The sequence below is a fragment of the Buceros rhinoceros genome, unplaced genomic scaffold, assembly GCF_000710305.1.
Source record: "Buceros rhinoceros silvestris isolate BGI_N320 unplaced genomic scaffold, ASM71030v1 scaffold7255, whole genome shotgun sequence".
NCBI classification, from domain to species: domain Eukaryota; kingdom Metazoa; phylum Chordata; class Aves; order Bucerotiformes; family Bucerotidae; genus Buceros; species Buceros rhinoceros.
The window spans coordinates 1-16,480 of record NW_010411064.1 but is presented as its reverse complement, the minus strand read 5'-3'; the positions used below and the strand labels follow the sequence as shown (position 1 = coordinate 16,480).

Here is a 16,480-nt window from a genome sequence, read left to right as displayed (position 1 = left end):
TGTTTCTGTTGTTGCTCTTTATAGTTAATACAATCTCCTAATGCAACAACACAACAAGAAAAGCGGAAAAAAGTCTCAAAATTGTTTGAGTTTGTATTTAAGCTTTCATCTTTCTGACCTGAGGTGTCACACACTGGAAATGTATCAGAGACTTGAGGAGAGGGAAGGAATTTGCTCTTTCTTTATTTTACCAGGACCTGGTGAATATGGGTTTCTGTCCATTTCCCTGATTACCTGTCTTAGTTATCCAAATAGTGAAATATCTTCCACTTTCTCGGAGATACTGTCTTCTGATGTAACACTGCAGGTGGTTGCAAAAAAGCTTAGAAAAGCTTTCTCTGTTTTCCCTCACAACTCTTCCTTATGTGACTTTCAGTAATTCTTCCTTGGCCTGTATGCTGCTTTAGAATATTGACATTACTTTACATATATATTGAGTACTATTAAATTACCAAATATTATTAAAGTTATTAAGTAATAAGATACAGCTAAATGTATGCCATCTACTGATCAACTAGGTTTTTAAGCAACATTAACAAAGGAGTTAGCTACAGCATCTCTTTTGTATATTGCCATTATTCTTTTAGAACCTGAATTTGTTCTATAGCCAACTTTTAAAGTCTGAGTATGCAAGAAAAAGAGAAATAATGCTTTTAGTATCACTAGGAATCACTCAGCGGACTGGACATATACTAAATCTGTCATGTAAGTCAATAAAGTCTTTTAATATCCGCTGTTATGTTTTTCTAGAACAGCTTGATTTTATAGAATTATAAAATTATTTGGGTTAGAAGGGACATATAAGGGTCATGTAGTCCAGACCCCTGCAAGGACCTGCAGGGACATTGTCAAGTAGATTAACTTGCTCAGAGCCCTGTGCAACCTGACCTGGACCACTTCCATGGATGGGGCATCTGCCACCAATTTGGGCAACCTGTTCCAATGCCTGATCACCCTCATCATAAAAAAAGATTCTTCCGTATATGTAGTCTAAATCTATGCTCTCATAGTTTAAAACCATCACCCCTTGTGCTATTGCTACATGCCCTAGTAAAAATTCCGTCTTCGTCTAAGGCCCCTTTAAGTATAAAAAGGTCTCCCTGGAGCCTCCAGAATATACAACTCTCTCAGCCTGTCTTCATAGCAGAGGGGTTGCAGCCCTCAGATCATTTTTGTGGCCCTCCTCTGGAACTGGCCCAACAGAACCATGTCTTTCTTGTACTGAGGACTCCAGAGCTGGATACAGAGCAGAGTCGAGCAGCAGGATCTCCCTCAATCTGCTGGCCGCGAGTCTGTTGAGGCATCCCAGTATCTGGTTGGTCTTCTGGGCCACAAGTGCACATTGCCAGCTCATGTCCAGCTTTTCATCTACTAGTATCCACAAGTCCTTCTGTTGGGGGGCTACTCTCAATCACATCATCCACCAGCTTGTATTGATGCTGAGAATTCACCTGACCCGGGTGGCTAACCTTGCACTTGGTCTTGTTGAACCTCATGAGGTTCACAAGGGCCCACTTCTCCAGCTTGTCCAGGCCCCTCTGGATGGCTATCTCGTCCCTGTGGCATGTGAACTGCACCTCTCAGCATGGTGTCATCTGCAGACTTGCTGAGGATACACTCAATCCCACTGTCTGTGCCACTGAGGATGATACTAAACAGCACAGGTCCCAGTATGGACCCTTGAAGGGGACACCACTTGTCACTGATCTCCATCTGGACATTGAGACGTTGACTACTACTCTTGGGACACAACCATTCAACCAATTCATTATCCACCAAACAATCCACCAATCGAATCCCTGTCTCGCCAATTTAGAGAGAAGGATCTTGTGGGACACCATGTCAAAGGCTTTACAGAAATCCAGGTAGATGACATCTGTAGCTCTTCCACTGTCCACCGATGCAGTCATTTCATCACAGAGGCCACTAGGTTGGTCAGGTAGGACTTACCCTTGGTGAAGCCATGCTGGTAGTCTCCAGTCACCTCCCTGTCCCCTCTGTGCCTTATCCGAGCTTCCAGGAGGACCTCTTCTGTGATCTTCCCAGGCACAGTGTGAGACTGACAGGTAGTTCCTGGGGTCCTCCTTTCTACCCTTTTTAAAAATGGGTGCAATGTTTTTCCCTTTTTCCAGTCACCAGGGACATCACCTGGCAGCCAGGACTTCTCAAGTATCATGGAGAGTGGCTTGGCAGCTACGTCATCCAGTTCACTCAGGACTCTGGGATGCATCTCATCAGGTCCTATAGACATGTGTGCTCAGGTTCCTCAGGTGGTCTTGAATTGATCTTTGCTTAAGAGTGAGAGGGACTTTGTTCCCCCAGTCCCCGTCTTGCAGTACACCCACTTGAGTGTGGTAAGAGAGGTTGTCAGTGAAGAGTGAGGCAAAAAATGTTGGGTACCTCACCCTTCTCCTTTTCTGTTCTTACTAGCTTGTCAGTCATGTTCATCAGTGGGCTTATGCTTTCTCTGACCTTCCTTTTCTGGCTGATGTACCTGTAGAAGCCCTTCGTGCTGTTCTTTGCATCGCTTGCCAAGTTCAGCTCCAGCCATACCTTGGCCTTGCTGACCCCATCCCTACACAACTGGGCTGAGTCCCCATGCTCTCCCCAGAACACCTGTCCCTGCTTCCACTGCCTGTGCAGTTCCTTCTGCCCTTTAGTTTGGCCACTCAGCCATGCTGGTCTCTTCCCTTCCGTGCCTGATTTCTCACAGCTGGGGATCAAGAGCTCTTGCTCTCTATGGAAGGTGTCTGTAAAGATCTACCAGCTCTGTTCTGCTCCATTGTCCCTGAAGACTGTTTCCCAGGGGGTCCTTTTGACTAACTCCTTGAAGAGCTGGAATTTTGCTGTCCTAAAATTCATGGTCTGACTTTAGTCCTCGCCTGACCCATATCCCTCCGAACTGCAAACTCCACCAGTGCATTATATTCTAGAATATCACACAAAATTAGGAAAATGGAAATACTTAGCTTTTCGTATTTGTATTTCAGTATTTCTTTAATGATTGCTTAATAGAACAAATGTAAATAAACTGAAGTTTGAAATTTTGTATCTCCTTTGTAACTGATTAATGTTGTTTCAAAAAGCACAGAACTGTCTCACACAAAACTTTCATATTTATTTAAATAAAAATGTTGCATCTCCATGAGACTGACTTAGTCAATCATGGACAGCCCTTGCTTCTATGAATCAATATAGAAACTTAGGGAAAATCTATCATTGATTCACTTGGGAAAGAAATAATATTTCTTGGTCTGGATTAAGAAGCTGCAGGTGTTACAAGATGGCCTTAGTGAAATAAGTAGTATCTGAAAAAGATTTGTTGAATCCCTGCTGAGATGTTCTGAGTCTGTTTTCATTCTCTGCTTTTTCATTTTTTTCATACCTGTATGTTCATTTAAGCTATAGTTTGGTTAGTACATCTGTTTCATATATTTATGAATATTCCAGAATTAAAGTGTGCTCCAAATAAACGTGAGCGACAGCTAAACACCACGGAAGAAACTGAGAACTTCCAAATAAAAGCTCTGCACAACTGTCCTTCATATCTTTTTCTCTCTCTCATTATTCCGTGCTATTGTTACGCATAGAATATAATAGATCTGTATTTGTGGACCATTTCACTTTAGCATGCGTTAAAGGAGTAAGATTTTCCCTCTCTGCCTTAATTCATGGGAGAGTAAACGCAGTGGAATTTACCTGGAGTGTCAGAATATAGATATGCTGAATGCCAAGGAAGCCATGCATTTTACTGATTTTTTGAGTTAAAAACCCCCCAAGAAACACTAAAATCCATAAATGTGTGTTAGTTATTCCAAATTACAATTGAGTTGTAGTCGTATTGTATCAGTTAAAAATTGATTGACTCTAGAAGTGGAAGGATATTTTTGTATCATAGTGCTCTTGCCCATAGATTTTCTGATCATCTGTTTATCTAAGATTTAGAATGGTTTTCAGTTTAGATGGGCCTCATGGCCTGTGCATGCAGGAAAGAAGGGTTTTTTTCTTCATGAAACAGGGTTTGGACTATAATGGAAGGTTTTAATATTGGGAAAAAATATGTAAAATAGCTAAGGCTGCAAGATGGGAAGCGTGCATCTTCAGATCTAGCAACGCTGAGCAGGGTGGTTTTGAACGTAACTGTGTACATTAGTCATGAAGGTTATGACTTGGCCGTGGGTGAATGTATCGGATGTCTGAAGTGAAACTGGCTTGGAGAGCTCATACTGCAGTGTCCATTGCAGGCTTTTTAGCTCTTTGTACTAATGCTGGAACTAATAAGCTCATTTTCTCTCCTTTCCTGAGGAACTTTGTATTTTTGATTCCTTACAGCTCAGTTTTACTCTTTCCTCTGCTGCCTCTGTATGTATCTACTAATTGCCTTTATGCCCTTTTCAAATCCCTGTGCCTCTGCATACCTTCATGTGCCTTCTATGACTGGAATATCTGTTTTTTTACTATACAGCATCTATCTTTACATTTCTCTTTAAGCAGGAAGAAAAACCCTCACTTTTTATCTGAACCTTGACCACTGCTGCTGTGTGGAATGCTACCTCTGCCTGATCTTAGGTTTGACCTCTAACTGCATTTTCTCAAGTTAAAATATAGCCAGAGCTTTGTGTGCATTGAAATGATCTGACCCTGAATTCTGTATTAGGACCTAAGAGTCACCTGAACTTGGTTGGGAAGAACCAGAAATCTGCAGCAGTAGTTTTAACTGTATTTTAGAGTAAGTGGCTTTAATCAGCTATATACAGGAACAAATAATACAGCAACTGTAGCGCATGTCTTTGATTATTAACTTCTTGTTTTTTATACGATCTACATGTTCAGGCTATGCCAAAGATTATTGCTGATCATTGTGGAGAACTGCATGTATTGGAGCACTGCCCCACTTCCGGTATCTTGCAAGAATATATTTTATCAAATTAACAATGAAATAGTTAGAATGTGTTCCTGTCTGATATGCAAAATTTAATGACATTTGTAACATCATTACAAGTCTCCTTCCTGTTTGCACTGCAGCGTTTTAGCACATTTTGCAATCAAATATGCATTTGTAACAAGTGGATCTTAAGAATTACATCCAATGCATGCTTTTCTGTAAGTACAGATTTTTTCAGTAGTATTGTTCTACTACAGTTCTCGCAGGTGTGGGGAAAAATAAAAGTTATTTCCATTATGTTTCTCATGAAAGCTGTAAATAGTTGCGGTTGTGGCTGCAGATGATAAGATTTCATATCTGCCTTTTGAATATGTCACACATTATGCTGCCATGAAGCTGTGTTCCAGTGATTTCAATGGATTGAAAAAGCAAAGCCTTTGTTTGAAACAGTTTAATAATTATATTTTACTCACCACAAATTGTTCACATTGACTATGAGACATAAACTCCTGCTGGACAACAGTTACAGTTCATTAGAAAGTCAAAGGCAGCAGAAAGAATGAGAAAAAAAAAAAAGGGAAAAATGCACGCCCCAGGAGGAGAATAGTTGTGTAGAGGGTGATGCTGATGAGTGGGACTAAGATTAGGGGCTTTTTCTGCTCACAGGTGCCTCCCTTCATAGGCAATTGCCCCTGAGGTCTCTCAGCTGCACTCGGAAACTGCGTGTGGCTTCATGTTGTTCTCTCTAAGTGACCTTGTGCTTTAACATTTTTTATAGTGGCAGTAGTTTTAGTTTATTAATCCAGATAATTTTGATGGAACTGTGTTAGGAGTAAGCACACATGCAATTATACCAGCCTTTTTTAGGGACTGTTGACATCTTGTGTGATCTGAGAGCTTTTAATTAGTTTAACTCTTTCAATTAGTTTAGTCACAGCCAAAAGAGCACATCTTGCTGCAGCCTAAGGCAAATGAGGAGAGCGTCTTTGGGAAAACGTGGACCTGAAGACCTTGCCTGATTTAATGGGTCACTTATTCTGTAATCCTGAGAGAGACTTGAAGTTGAATTTTTGAAGAATTAGTAACTCCTTTGCTAAAGTGGGAGTAGGGGCAAGATGGGACTTCTGGAGTCAATGGGTCAGGGAGTGGTTGCTCAGGAGAGCAGAAATCCTTATGAGGAAATAAACTGCAACTGTGATGGTGGGGGTTGGGGGAGCTCACTGTACAGGATGCCACCATCTCCTCTTGTCTCGCTCTTGTTTACAGTGAACCTGCCCATTTGACTGAAACTGTAGATTTTTGCTAATACAAGTTTGGACTGAGCAGGCTGAGGGAGAATCGTGTGAGTAGTTTGGTTAATAATATGAAAGAGATGATAATTCTGACTGTTGGTCTCTTCCGGGATGACAAGCAATAGCGGACAGATGCCTTTTGCAGGTACAGGTTGAATGTGGATGAGCTTTATGGCTTTAACATCACTGCCTTAGATAAGGAGTTTGCAGAGAAAAGAAGGCAAGACATCTTCTGAAAATGAAAGCATTAACTCACTTCTGAAGTATGAGTGTGCTGGATAACACTTGGCCTTACAGAGCTAAAGCTCAGTATATAGTTGAATACTGTCTTTGGGGAGAGAAATCTATCTGTTAGTGCGTAACAGATTTTTCTGCTTCTTTCCCAGAATGAGGAATGTAACAGCAGCAAACCAGTTAACCTGTAAAGGATAGAATTTCCAGGTTAAACTTTCTAATGAATGATCGTTTGGCACAAATATATTAAAAACAAAATGTCCTTCAAGAGCAAAATTTGCAATTTGACTATTTCTTTGAAGTCTACATTTGTTTCCGTTGTGCACATGAACAGCTCCCCTTTGAAATCACGGAGAGTTCTTTGTGTGTATTTGAGGGTTGAATGCGGTCTGCAAAGCTAGATAGTTGCCAAGAGGAGATATTTCACAACTGCAGGATTCAGGAAATATGATCGAAAGTGGCAAAAAGTTCAAGGATGATGGTGTTGGAGAAAGCTGGATCTTGCCAAAAGGAAATTGATGGTGACCTTATTGAACCACCATGGCGACTTGCAGGCGTATTGCGAAGATTCAAAAATGGGAGAAATTAGAAGAGGGCATGTTTTGGCATGTAGCTGGGAAAAAAGTAAATCATGAAGTTGGAATAAAGTAATCTTTATTAAATTAAAAATGTTGACTTTAAAGTGCTCCTTCTGGTCACTCACTTGGTTGTAGCATTGATGTGACAAAATTAAGAAGTAGGAGAATGTTAGGCACACCGCAAACATTAGGGGGTTTTCTGCTTATTTGGAGAAAATAGGTTAGGTTTATTCAGCATAACAACCTTTTTCTTAGATTCAGCAGTGTTACTCAGCCATTGCTACCTGTAGCCCAGCAAAGAAAATAACAAACAAAAATTACTCTAAAATATCCATTCAGCAACTATGTTCTCTGCCATTTCCCCACCTGGAAAACATAATCCATTGCTGAAAAACAGGTTTATGAAAACTGGTAAAAAAGCTGTTTAGATTATTAAAGTGGAAGTAAATTATTTGTGTAAACTTCCATTTCTTTTCATTTTCTGTGTTTCTTTGTCAGCACATTACTTTATCAGATAATCACTTTCCTCCCCGTAAGCTTAATTGCATTTAGCAAAACCTGAGGTGGCTGTTGGGAGAGACTTGGGCATTGTCAAATGTACCTGTGCAAGACTGATGCATTTTCCACCTTGTCCATGCATGCTGAAGAAACTTAGATAAGTTTCGTTTCATTGTCATCTCTACGAGAATGAAAGAGTCTACAGGAGGTGGAATAGTTGGAACACATCACAAATTAACCTTTTTTTGTCTCCCCAAAGATAAAGATTAGTGTTATAAAGAATATTATTTTCTTTGCTCTTTTATTGATGCACTTGTTTTAGACAATTGTTGGATGGAATTTTCAGGTTTTGGGGTTAATGTGCTTGGTGTGAGAGTTAGCTTAGGGACAGATACTTCTTACTAAGGTGCATGCTGCCCTTTTTTTAAATGTCCTGTGTGGTAAGCAGTAACTAAAGAGTTTTGTTCCTTTTTTGTCTTCATGCCAGCAGAAGTGTGTTTCTTTCTGCTAGCAAATTGATCTAACATATTCTGGGTATAGCTAGGGCCCCAGGTGACTAAAACTCAAGTCACTCTTCTCAAACACAAGTGATGTGAAAACCAGATGTAAATCTGTCCGATTGCCAGAATCAAGTCATAGTTTGCATTGTGTAAAGCCAATGAAGTGCATGCACTTAATATTAAGAAGAAAAAAAGACATCTGTTTCATAGCAAATGAAATCTAAAAGTTATTGACTCCCAGGAGGAGCTGGGTTACTACTGGATGACCACAGATCAGTTGAAATGCTCCTGACACTGAGTGGTATCCCTGCCACTCCTGCTCTTAGGATCGCGCTTCTTAATTCCCTGCGTTGAGGTTTCTATTGTTCCTGTGCTGGTTTGAGCGTTTTGACAAGGGGCAGTTTTCCCTGGCTGCAGGCGGTGTGGTTGGAAGGTGCCTATCTGCACCTCCTTCCTGTGCACAGGTTTGGCTGGACTGAGCACAGCTCTTTGCTTCCTCCCTAGCCTCTCCCCTGAAACCTTTCCCAGCTGTATCCTGATGTGCTCAATTGCTTAAACTAGCTCCAGATTGCTCTGTTTATTTTGTGCCAGAGAAGGGACAGAAGGCAATAGGAGCCGTCCCCCTGAAGTAAACGCCAAGGGAAGGGGGTGCAGGATATTCGGGTGGAAAATGTGGCTTCTGGGTACAACCCTGAGGCTTCAGTGCCTATATACTAGATAATTTGTCTCTGCTGTTTGCATATAATTCTAAGTTTGGGCAGTTTCATATCCCCGGAAGTGGGTGGGTTTTGTTGTTGGTTTGGTTTGGTTTTTTCCTTTTTAAAGGGAAAAAGAAAAAAAAAAAGGTGTTAGGTCAAAGCAGTCATTCCTAGTCTCTGCCTCAAAAGACAAAACTGGAGAAAAGTGGAATAATGATCCCATAAGGCTGGCAGCCTTCCCTGCAGGCCATGGACGCCTTAACGGTTCTGCTGCATCCGAGGTCAGGGACATCTTTTAGATGACTCTGGCAGTAGAGTAAAACTATTTTTCTGCCAGCTCCTGCCCTTACGGTTGGAGCTGGATCCTCACTGCTTAGCTTAGAGCTGCAGCCTAAAGTACAAAACCAGCGGGACTGAGGTCAGGTATTTTCCATACATCTGGAAGTATGGATGCATTAGTTCTGGATGATCACTGCTTTTACAGGGTATCCGTTAAGCACAGTAACAGTGGCCTGACTTCCTGCTTTTTTTCTTCCAAAGGCTGCTAAAAATATGCCTCCTAATTAGATCCATAACATTGTTTGGATAACAGCACTAGGTTTGTTCTAAGAGAGTCACACTGCTTCCAGAAGCGGAGGAAGAAACCCAAATGTATTCAAAACAAACTTCCGAATGCTTTTACTGAATAAAAACACCTAGATGTTGCCAGCTATTGGACAGTCTCTGCATTTAGCAAATTTAATGCTTGAAATTCGGTGCTTCCCAGCATACTTGCAGGCATTTGTCAGTCCTATCCAGTCCTCCTTTTATTGAGTGTCCATCTACCGTAGGGACATACTTCTTCTGTTTGGTAGGGAGAGAGGAGACGCTTGAAACTAAGCATTCTTTTGAGTTACAACACTTACTTATTTTAAATGGAAAGAGAGAGCGTATAGGAGGGACTCTGTCGTTCCTTTTGGCAAAGAGAAATCGCCTTACTTCCACTCTCATCTTGGCAGAGAAATTAATCTGTTAATCAGAAGCAAGAAACTGGAACAAGTACCAGGAATTAGTATTGATCACATTTACCCTTCAAACATTTTATGCTCATATTTCATGCTAGATTACATGCAACTGATGGCTTTAATGTGTCAGCAGCCTTTAGTTTTAGGAGTAGCAGGAGCTTAAAAAGTTCCTTTCTCTCTTTATTTTGAAGATGCTTTAATGTGATAACATATAGAAGTGCCTAAATCTGTATTATAAAATAAACCAGAGTCTGGTTTTTATGGGTCTGTACTCACTTTAAAAATACCGTGTGGCTTTAGACGAGCCTTTCAAATGGAGTTTGGCATGGTTTACGTGTCAGACAGATGTGTGCTCGCTCAGCTTACTGCAGGGGCCCATGAGAAGAAATTAAATGGTCTTGGAGAAATTAATCAGTTCAGAAAAGCAGGAGCTTAAGCACAGGTGGAAAACAGAAAAAAAGCTGCAGCGTGCCAATGTTAGATTTGAAAAGTAAGAATATTTTGCAAGTATTTTGTAGCTGTTCTCAGGAAAAAAGGGGACCTAGGTGTTTGTAGCCAGGAGCCAGAAATGTTAGGTTAGGTCTTTATGGACTCTAATGTTTGGTAAAAGTTATTAAGCACCAGTATATGATAAACAATTAGTGAACTTAGTTGTTATATCTGATTGTATTTATATGATCTTTGATGCTTAGTTTTTCTTATACTTTGCCCTTGCAGATGTATTATTTCAAATGGTTTCTTTGTACTATGTTCTGAATAGGATAAAAAAGTGGTTTTGCATAGTCTGACTTTCTTGGCACACAGTACTTGATTTTTCGCTCTCTCCTTTTTTTTCTTTTTTTTTTTTTTTTGACTGATTCCTAGTTGAATACTTCCTTTAAATATTCTTGCTCTGTGGATATATGAGTTATATAAACTTCTGGATGGCTATTTTAAAATATGAACTTAGGTATCCCAAGATACTTTATGTTTTAAAATTTATTAACCTTACTACCATAAAATATTTTGTGTGTAGGTTTTTTTTTATGCTATCAAATAGTTTTGATCTTTTGTTACTTATTGCTAAAATTTATTTACGCAGAATTTGTGGTGCCATGAGACATACAATGCAGAACAATCCAGAAATGCTTAACCTCTTCGATTGTTGTGCTGAAAGAGGGGTTTTTAATGTTCTGTTAAGACTGTTATTTTTCTTATAGGAAACAATTAATTACTGCCATATTCTCCAAAGTTATTGTAAGTATTTTTTGTATTCTTGGCTCACTCTTTGTTCTACAAATGCCAAAAACAGATGTTAAACTTACTGTGGTAATTAGGATTACTAGGACACAACTCAGGATTCTGTGAATACAGTGCTGCCTTTGTAACCAAGGTCGTATAATACTTATTACAAACTTAAACTCTCTAGGTTTATCCTCTTACTGGAAGGTTTAGAATAAATAGAAGTTAAGGACATTTTATGTAAACCCTGCATATTTTTGTGTATAATTTGCACACTAAATGTAGTCAGCAAGGGTGAGGGGGGGTGTTTTGTTTTGTTTTGTAAGAAGACTTATGAGTAGCTTGTTATTTGAACTATTTGAAAATATAAATACTGAAAAGAAATACTGGAGTTAAAACTGCTTAATAACAGTATGAAATTTAGTCCTGGATGAATCTTTGGAGAAATTTCTAGAATTCCTCGCTCAGGAGCTTGTTTAGAACAATTTACAAGGCACGTCAGTGGTACTGTGGGGTGCAGCGCAAATGTGGTTGGAAGAAGAATGCAGCAACCTGAGTGGTCACAAGGGAGACAAAAATAGGATGCTCAGTTAAAAGAAAAAAAAAGTTACTTTTCCATAGTATAATAGAAACAAGATCTAGTCTGTTAGAAGAAAGTATGTAGTTGTACCTCAAGGCACACTATTGCTTTTGAAATAAATGCAAAATTATTTTATGTATTATTTGCTGTTTAAAATTTACCCACTTAAGTCCTGTGTAAGAGCTAGTAAAAAAGCAGAGAAGAACATCTTTAAGTCAAGACCCTGTTTGCAGAGAAAATAGTACATCCGCTCTAGAACATTAATGTGAGGCAACAACATGAGCAGAAGCTGCAGATAGTGTGTGCAGGTAGTAGAAGTTGCAGAAACAAAGTTGTTCTGGCCACTTGTCCACATGGTGAAGAAAGTTAGCGTGTTGGCCATACTGTACTTTAGTGTTCTTTGGAAACTTCTTAGTAGTGTTTTTCCCACCATCCAAAAAATAAAACACAAAGATCTCTTTATAGCTTTTAAAATAAGTTTTTAATCCCACTACATAGTAATGATTTATCTGTGTACAACGGGGAGAGATTAAGCTTACTTTTCGAAAACTGGCTTTATATGCAGAACTTGTTTGCAGAACTTGTTTCTATTTAATTTCTTCTCCCAGCATTAACTTTGGAGCCTGTTGATCAATTTAAATTGAATTTGTCAGAATAATGAGCTCTGATGCATGAAGTTTTGACCAATTTATTAATGCTATTAATACTGCCCCTGAGTTCAGTAACCACCATGGATGTGTCTTAGCAAGGAACGCAGATGGGAGGAAGTATTTATGATCCTCAGAAGGACATTTGTCAGGATTTACTCTTAAAGTCAACGCTTCTGCAGTTTTTGGTTTTCTATTGTCTAATGAGGTATAAATCCCAAATGAAGCTTTTCCCATGGTTGTAAATATCTACCCTCAAAGTGGGTTAATTTTGTAGCGTGAAGCAGACTTCAGTTCCAGGGTGATTTGATTAAAAAAGTGAGTCCATCTGAATACGCAAATCCAAATATACTTCATTAGTTATTGCTCTCAGAATTGTTTTATTGCTGGTTTTTTATTGTCCAACTGCTCTTCAAAGAGGTCTTAGTCATTAGACTGTTCACTAGTTACATACATCCCACATCAGTGCATATATATACTGCTGTAGTCAGAATGTTTGGCAGCTGGCAGCTCTTCAGAGGAGTGTTTGGGAAAAACAGAAGGGCCTCTCTCTTTAGTTTTGTTTATTGATTCCTTTAAGATCTCCTGCAAAACATCTTTTACAGTTTACAAATTACAGATTTAACGAATTAAACTCTTTCTCATGTATATGTCAATGAATATCAATTATAAAAGCAGATGTTTGTGAGAAGAAAACATTGGCCTCCGTATTAAAGGGTGTATTCAAGACGCACAAGCTTTACTTTGCTTTTATTTTGCTTAGATTGAAAGGTTTTTGTTAAATAAAATCTAAAAACCATCCTTCCTCTTAATTAGCTTTAAGGAGAAACCCACAATAGTTTGAAAAACAGTCACCTTCTTTCTGAAAATAGATTATATTCTTGATTTTCTGTGTCCTGTTTTCATCCAAAATCTTTTGAGAGGGAGGTACTATGGATTTTTGTAGTTCCAACTCTCTCCATTAAAGTATCTTAATGTGAACAGCATTGTATGGGCTTTAGGATGGGTGAGAAAATTTTTAAATATAGGTAGGTGTATAGGAATGAAATTATTAGATGTAGATAGGTGAAATAGTCCTATAAGAAATTATTTTTTTCTTGAAGGCGTATTTGGGTAGTTGCTAGGGTTAGAAGAAAAAAAAAATATTTTAATCAAAACAGAAGACAGAAGTTCTTAATTCAAAATATTATTTTTGCTGTAGCAAACAAAAGTTATTTCATCTGGAGAGCTTTATATCAGTCTATTTTATCAGGATGCATGTCCCACAGATATAGTTACATGGAGAAATTAACATAAGATGTAGTGGTGTTTTGGGTTTGGAAGCACATCATTGGTTTTGGGGAGGGGTTAGGCTTACTAATTTTATTAGTATCAGTTCCAGTGAAATTATTCAGTGTGGCAATTTTTTTTTCTTTAAGGTATGTTCAGATCCTATCAGATTTCTACTCCTTGGATATTGAAGGAGAATGCAAAAAAGAATTATGAGTCTTAATTGCATGAGTAATAAGTAGGCAGAGAATTATAGTATTAGAGATGAGCCTGGCTTTTGTACTCACGGACCCTTTCGACCAACTCCTGACCGTCAGAAATATTTATTGTCCTTAAGAAACTATTTTGTCTGTTGCTGCGTGGTTCCCTCAAATCTAAATGTTGCAGGCTCCCTCCCCAGTGCTTGTGACTGTCAATCTGCTTTCTTTTCTGTTTAGGATTTTTGCTTTCTCTTCCATAATAGGAATGACGGCTCTTTCAAATCAGTGCAGCATATCACTGGTGCTTATGACACAATTACTACATTATAAAGATTTCTCCGTAGTTAACACAGATGATGTGCACATCAGGGGTGCACAACTTCGATTGAAACTACTTTTTAAAGTAGACAGGAGGCTTCTGTTTCTCCTTTATTCTGTCATTTTGCCTTTTATCTTACATATGTCTTCTGTAGATTTTTTTTTTTTTCATTGGTGGCACTGCCAGCTATGACCTCTGTTTCAGCTCGTTCTTCTGTCAATGAGAATGTCTCAGTGGTCTCTTTCATTGTCATCAGTTTCAGCTTGTAGAAGAAAATATTGTCAGAATGAAAAAAAGCGTCTTGGTACGCCCCTCCTTAAAATAAGACAGTATGATGGGAGTGATAAAAATACTGTGAGGAAATAAAGGTAGCTAACCGCCTATCAAAGCAAGCCAAACCAAGGAAGCGACAAAGCTCTTTAAAAACGTGCAATGCTTCCATTTAAGGCAACAAACAAAAATGGATTAAGTAGCTACATCACAGGCCAAGTACCACTGTTTCTAAGTATGGCCTTATTTTCTCCCCTTTCATCCCTTCTTTAGGGACAAGAGCTGGTTTGTTTCATGATTTTTTGTTTAAATGCACATAGTATGTTCTGGGTACTACTGAAGTCTAAATTATATAGATGCAATTACAAAAATTATTCTTACAGATAGGAAAAATATGCTCACTACATTTTCCAGACTATTTCACTGTTACTTTTAATGAAAGTCATGTTTGATGTTTGTCTCCAGGAAAGAGATAATTAAAGTATCGTGCTTGGGGAAGACTTGTGTTTTCAGCTGAAGCAGCAAGGCTGAAACTTTAATAATAAGAAATGTTATAAACCAGGGCCTCTGACGGTAGGTACCTCACTTCCAAAAGCTGCTCTGGAGACTGTCTGCTGAGATTAGCTATTAGGATGAGTCATGGAGAAAAACAGTTGCAAAAATGGATGATAAATCATTCAGGAAATACTGTTTTGAAGTGGATTTAGAATTGGATATGAAACCAGTGTAGAAAATGAAGCAACAATGATCCTATTTGTCTCTTACCAAAGTGGATATTAAGTGTGAGTTTCAAACTACAGGGAGTTTCCATGTGGACTTTGGACTTTGTTCCATATTCAAGATACTTTTCTTAAACAGCATGAGGAGTTAGTAAGGAATAGCTTGTTTGGGAGAATATGAGAATTGCTGTAATTCCTCAGACAAAGGATCCTTCTAGCCAAGCATTCCCTTGCTACGGCAATGCCTGGTAACGTATGCCTAGATAAGACTGTCAGGGCTCATTGTGCTTTCATGAGAAATTTTGTGACAACTTTCAAATCTTTAGCAGTTTGTGGCCGGAGAAATTCCCAAGAGGTGATAGCTTTTCAAGTGAGAACTATCAATTATTTTTTCATCCATAACTTCTTCAGGGGTTTTCTGAACCAAAGCAAGCTTTTAGCATCAGTTATATACATCCACAGCTGTATCCTAGGGGAAAGGTATCTGAACACGTGCACACGCACGTACCCATTTTGTCTCCTGCTCTCTTAGACACAGCCTCATAGGCAAGACCAACAGTTACAGTCCTGTAGTGGTTGTTCATGCCTGCCTTTCTGATGAGTCAGAAAGGCAGGCAGCTTATTTTTTATTCCTTGCCCTCACCTTTACTATTTAGTGGTTATCTTAGTATTTTTTCAATGCGAACTCCATTACGATCTTCCGTTATTACGTAACTTGCTCCTCTTTAACAAATGGCTGATATCTGAAGTCCTGGATAATATGTCAGACTACTTGGAACTAGATGTCTGTTACTTTGGAAAATGGCATTACTTTTGATTAAAATGTGTGCCAGTGACACATCAGCTTTGTTCTGCCTGCCTAGAAAGGAAACAAACTCTGGGAATCAAAACAGAAACCACCATTGTGACTCATGATAGCATCAGTGTCAGAGCTTGCTCTTAATAAAGCCTGTCTAAATTATTAGCTTGTAGTATGGTATCATTTCTGCCTAGCAATAACTTTTCATTGTGCTAATTTGTTCGACTGGCAAGAATTAACATAGACTTGTTACGTGCCTTGAACATGCAACATGTATGAATGCTTAGCAGCACTATGCAAGTACTTGCACAACATGCTTATGTTGTGGAAATATTATTTCAAATGGATGTATAAATGTTGTGGGGAGGATTGTTCTGTTTCTTTCTCACCAATAATTCCCTTTAATTCCTTGTTTTCCAGATAATGGAGGACAGACTTTGGCAGGTGGGAATAACTGGCCTCTAAGAGGAAGAAAATGGACCCTCTGGGAAGGAGGAGTGAGAGGAGTAGGCTTTGTTGCAAGTCCTTTGCTGAAACAAAAAGGTGTGGAAAGTCATGAACTCATCCATATCTCTGACTGGCTACCAACACTGGTGCACCTTGCTGGAGGACGTACCAATGGCACTAAGCCTTTGGATGGCTTTAATGTTTGGAAAGCTATCAGGTAACGTGCATGTCAAATCACCAAGTCAGCATTCTGGTATGAGAAGAATTTCATTAGCCCGGAGAAAAGAGCTGGAACTGGGCGGGGGATGGGGGGGGAGGGG

At 39.1% G+C, this 16,480-nt stretch overlaps 1 protein-coding gene across 1 annotated transcript in view; it reads left to right on the top strand.

Moving 5' to 3' along the window:
• ARSB (arylsulfatase B) overlaps positions 1-16,377 on the top strand; it is a gene marked incomplete at both ends in the record, with an annotated part of 30,401 nt that extends 14,024 nt beyond the window's left edge. The window contains one exon of the mRNA XM_010135852.1: positions 16,134-16,377. Within this exon, the coding sequence (XP_010134154.1) occupies positions 16,134-16,377 (244 nt within the window). The remainder of the gene's footprint in view (positions 1-16,133) is intronic.
• Between the last annotated feature and the right edge of the window lie 103 nt (positions 16,378-16,480).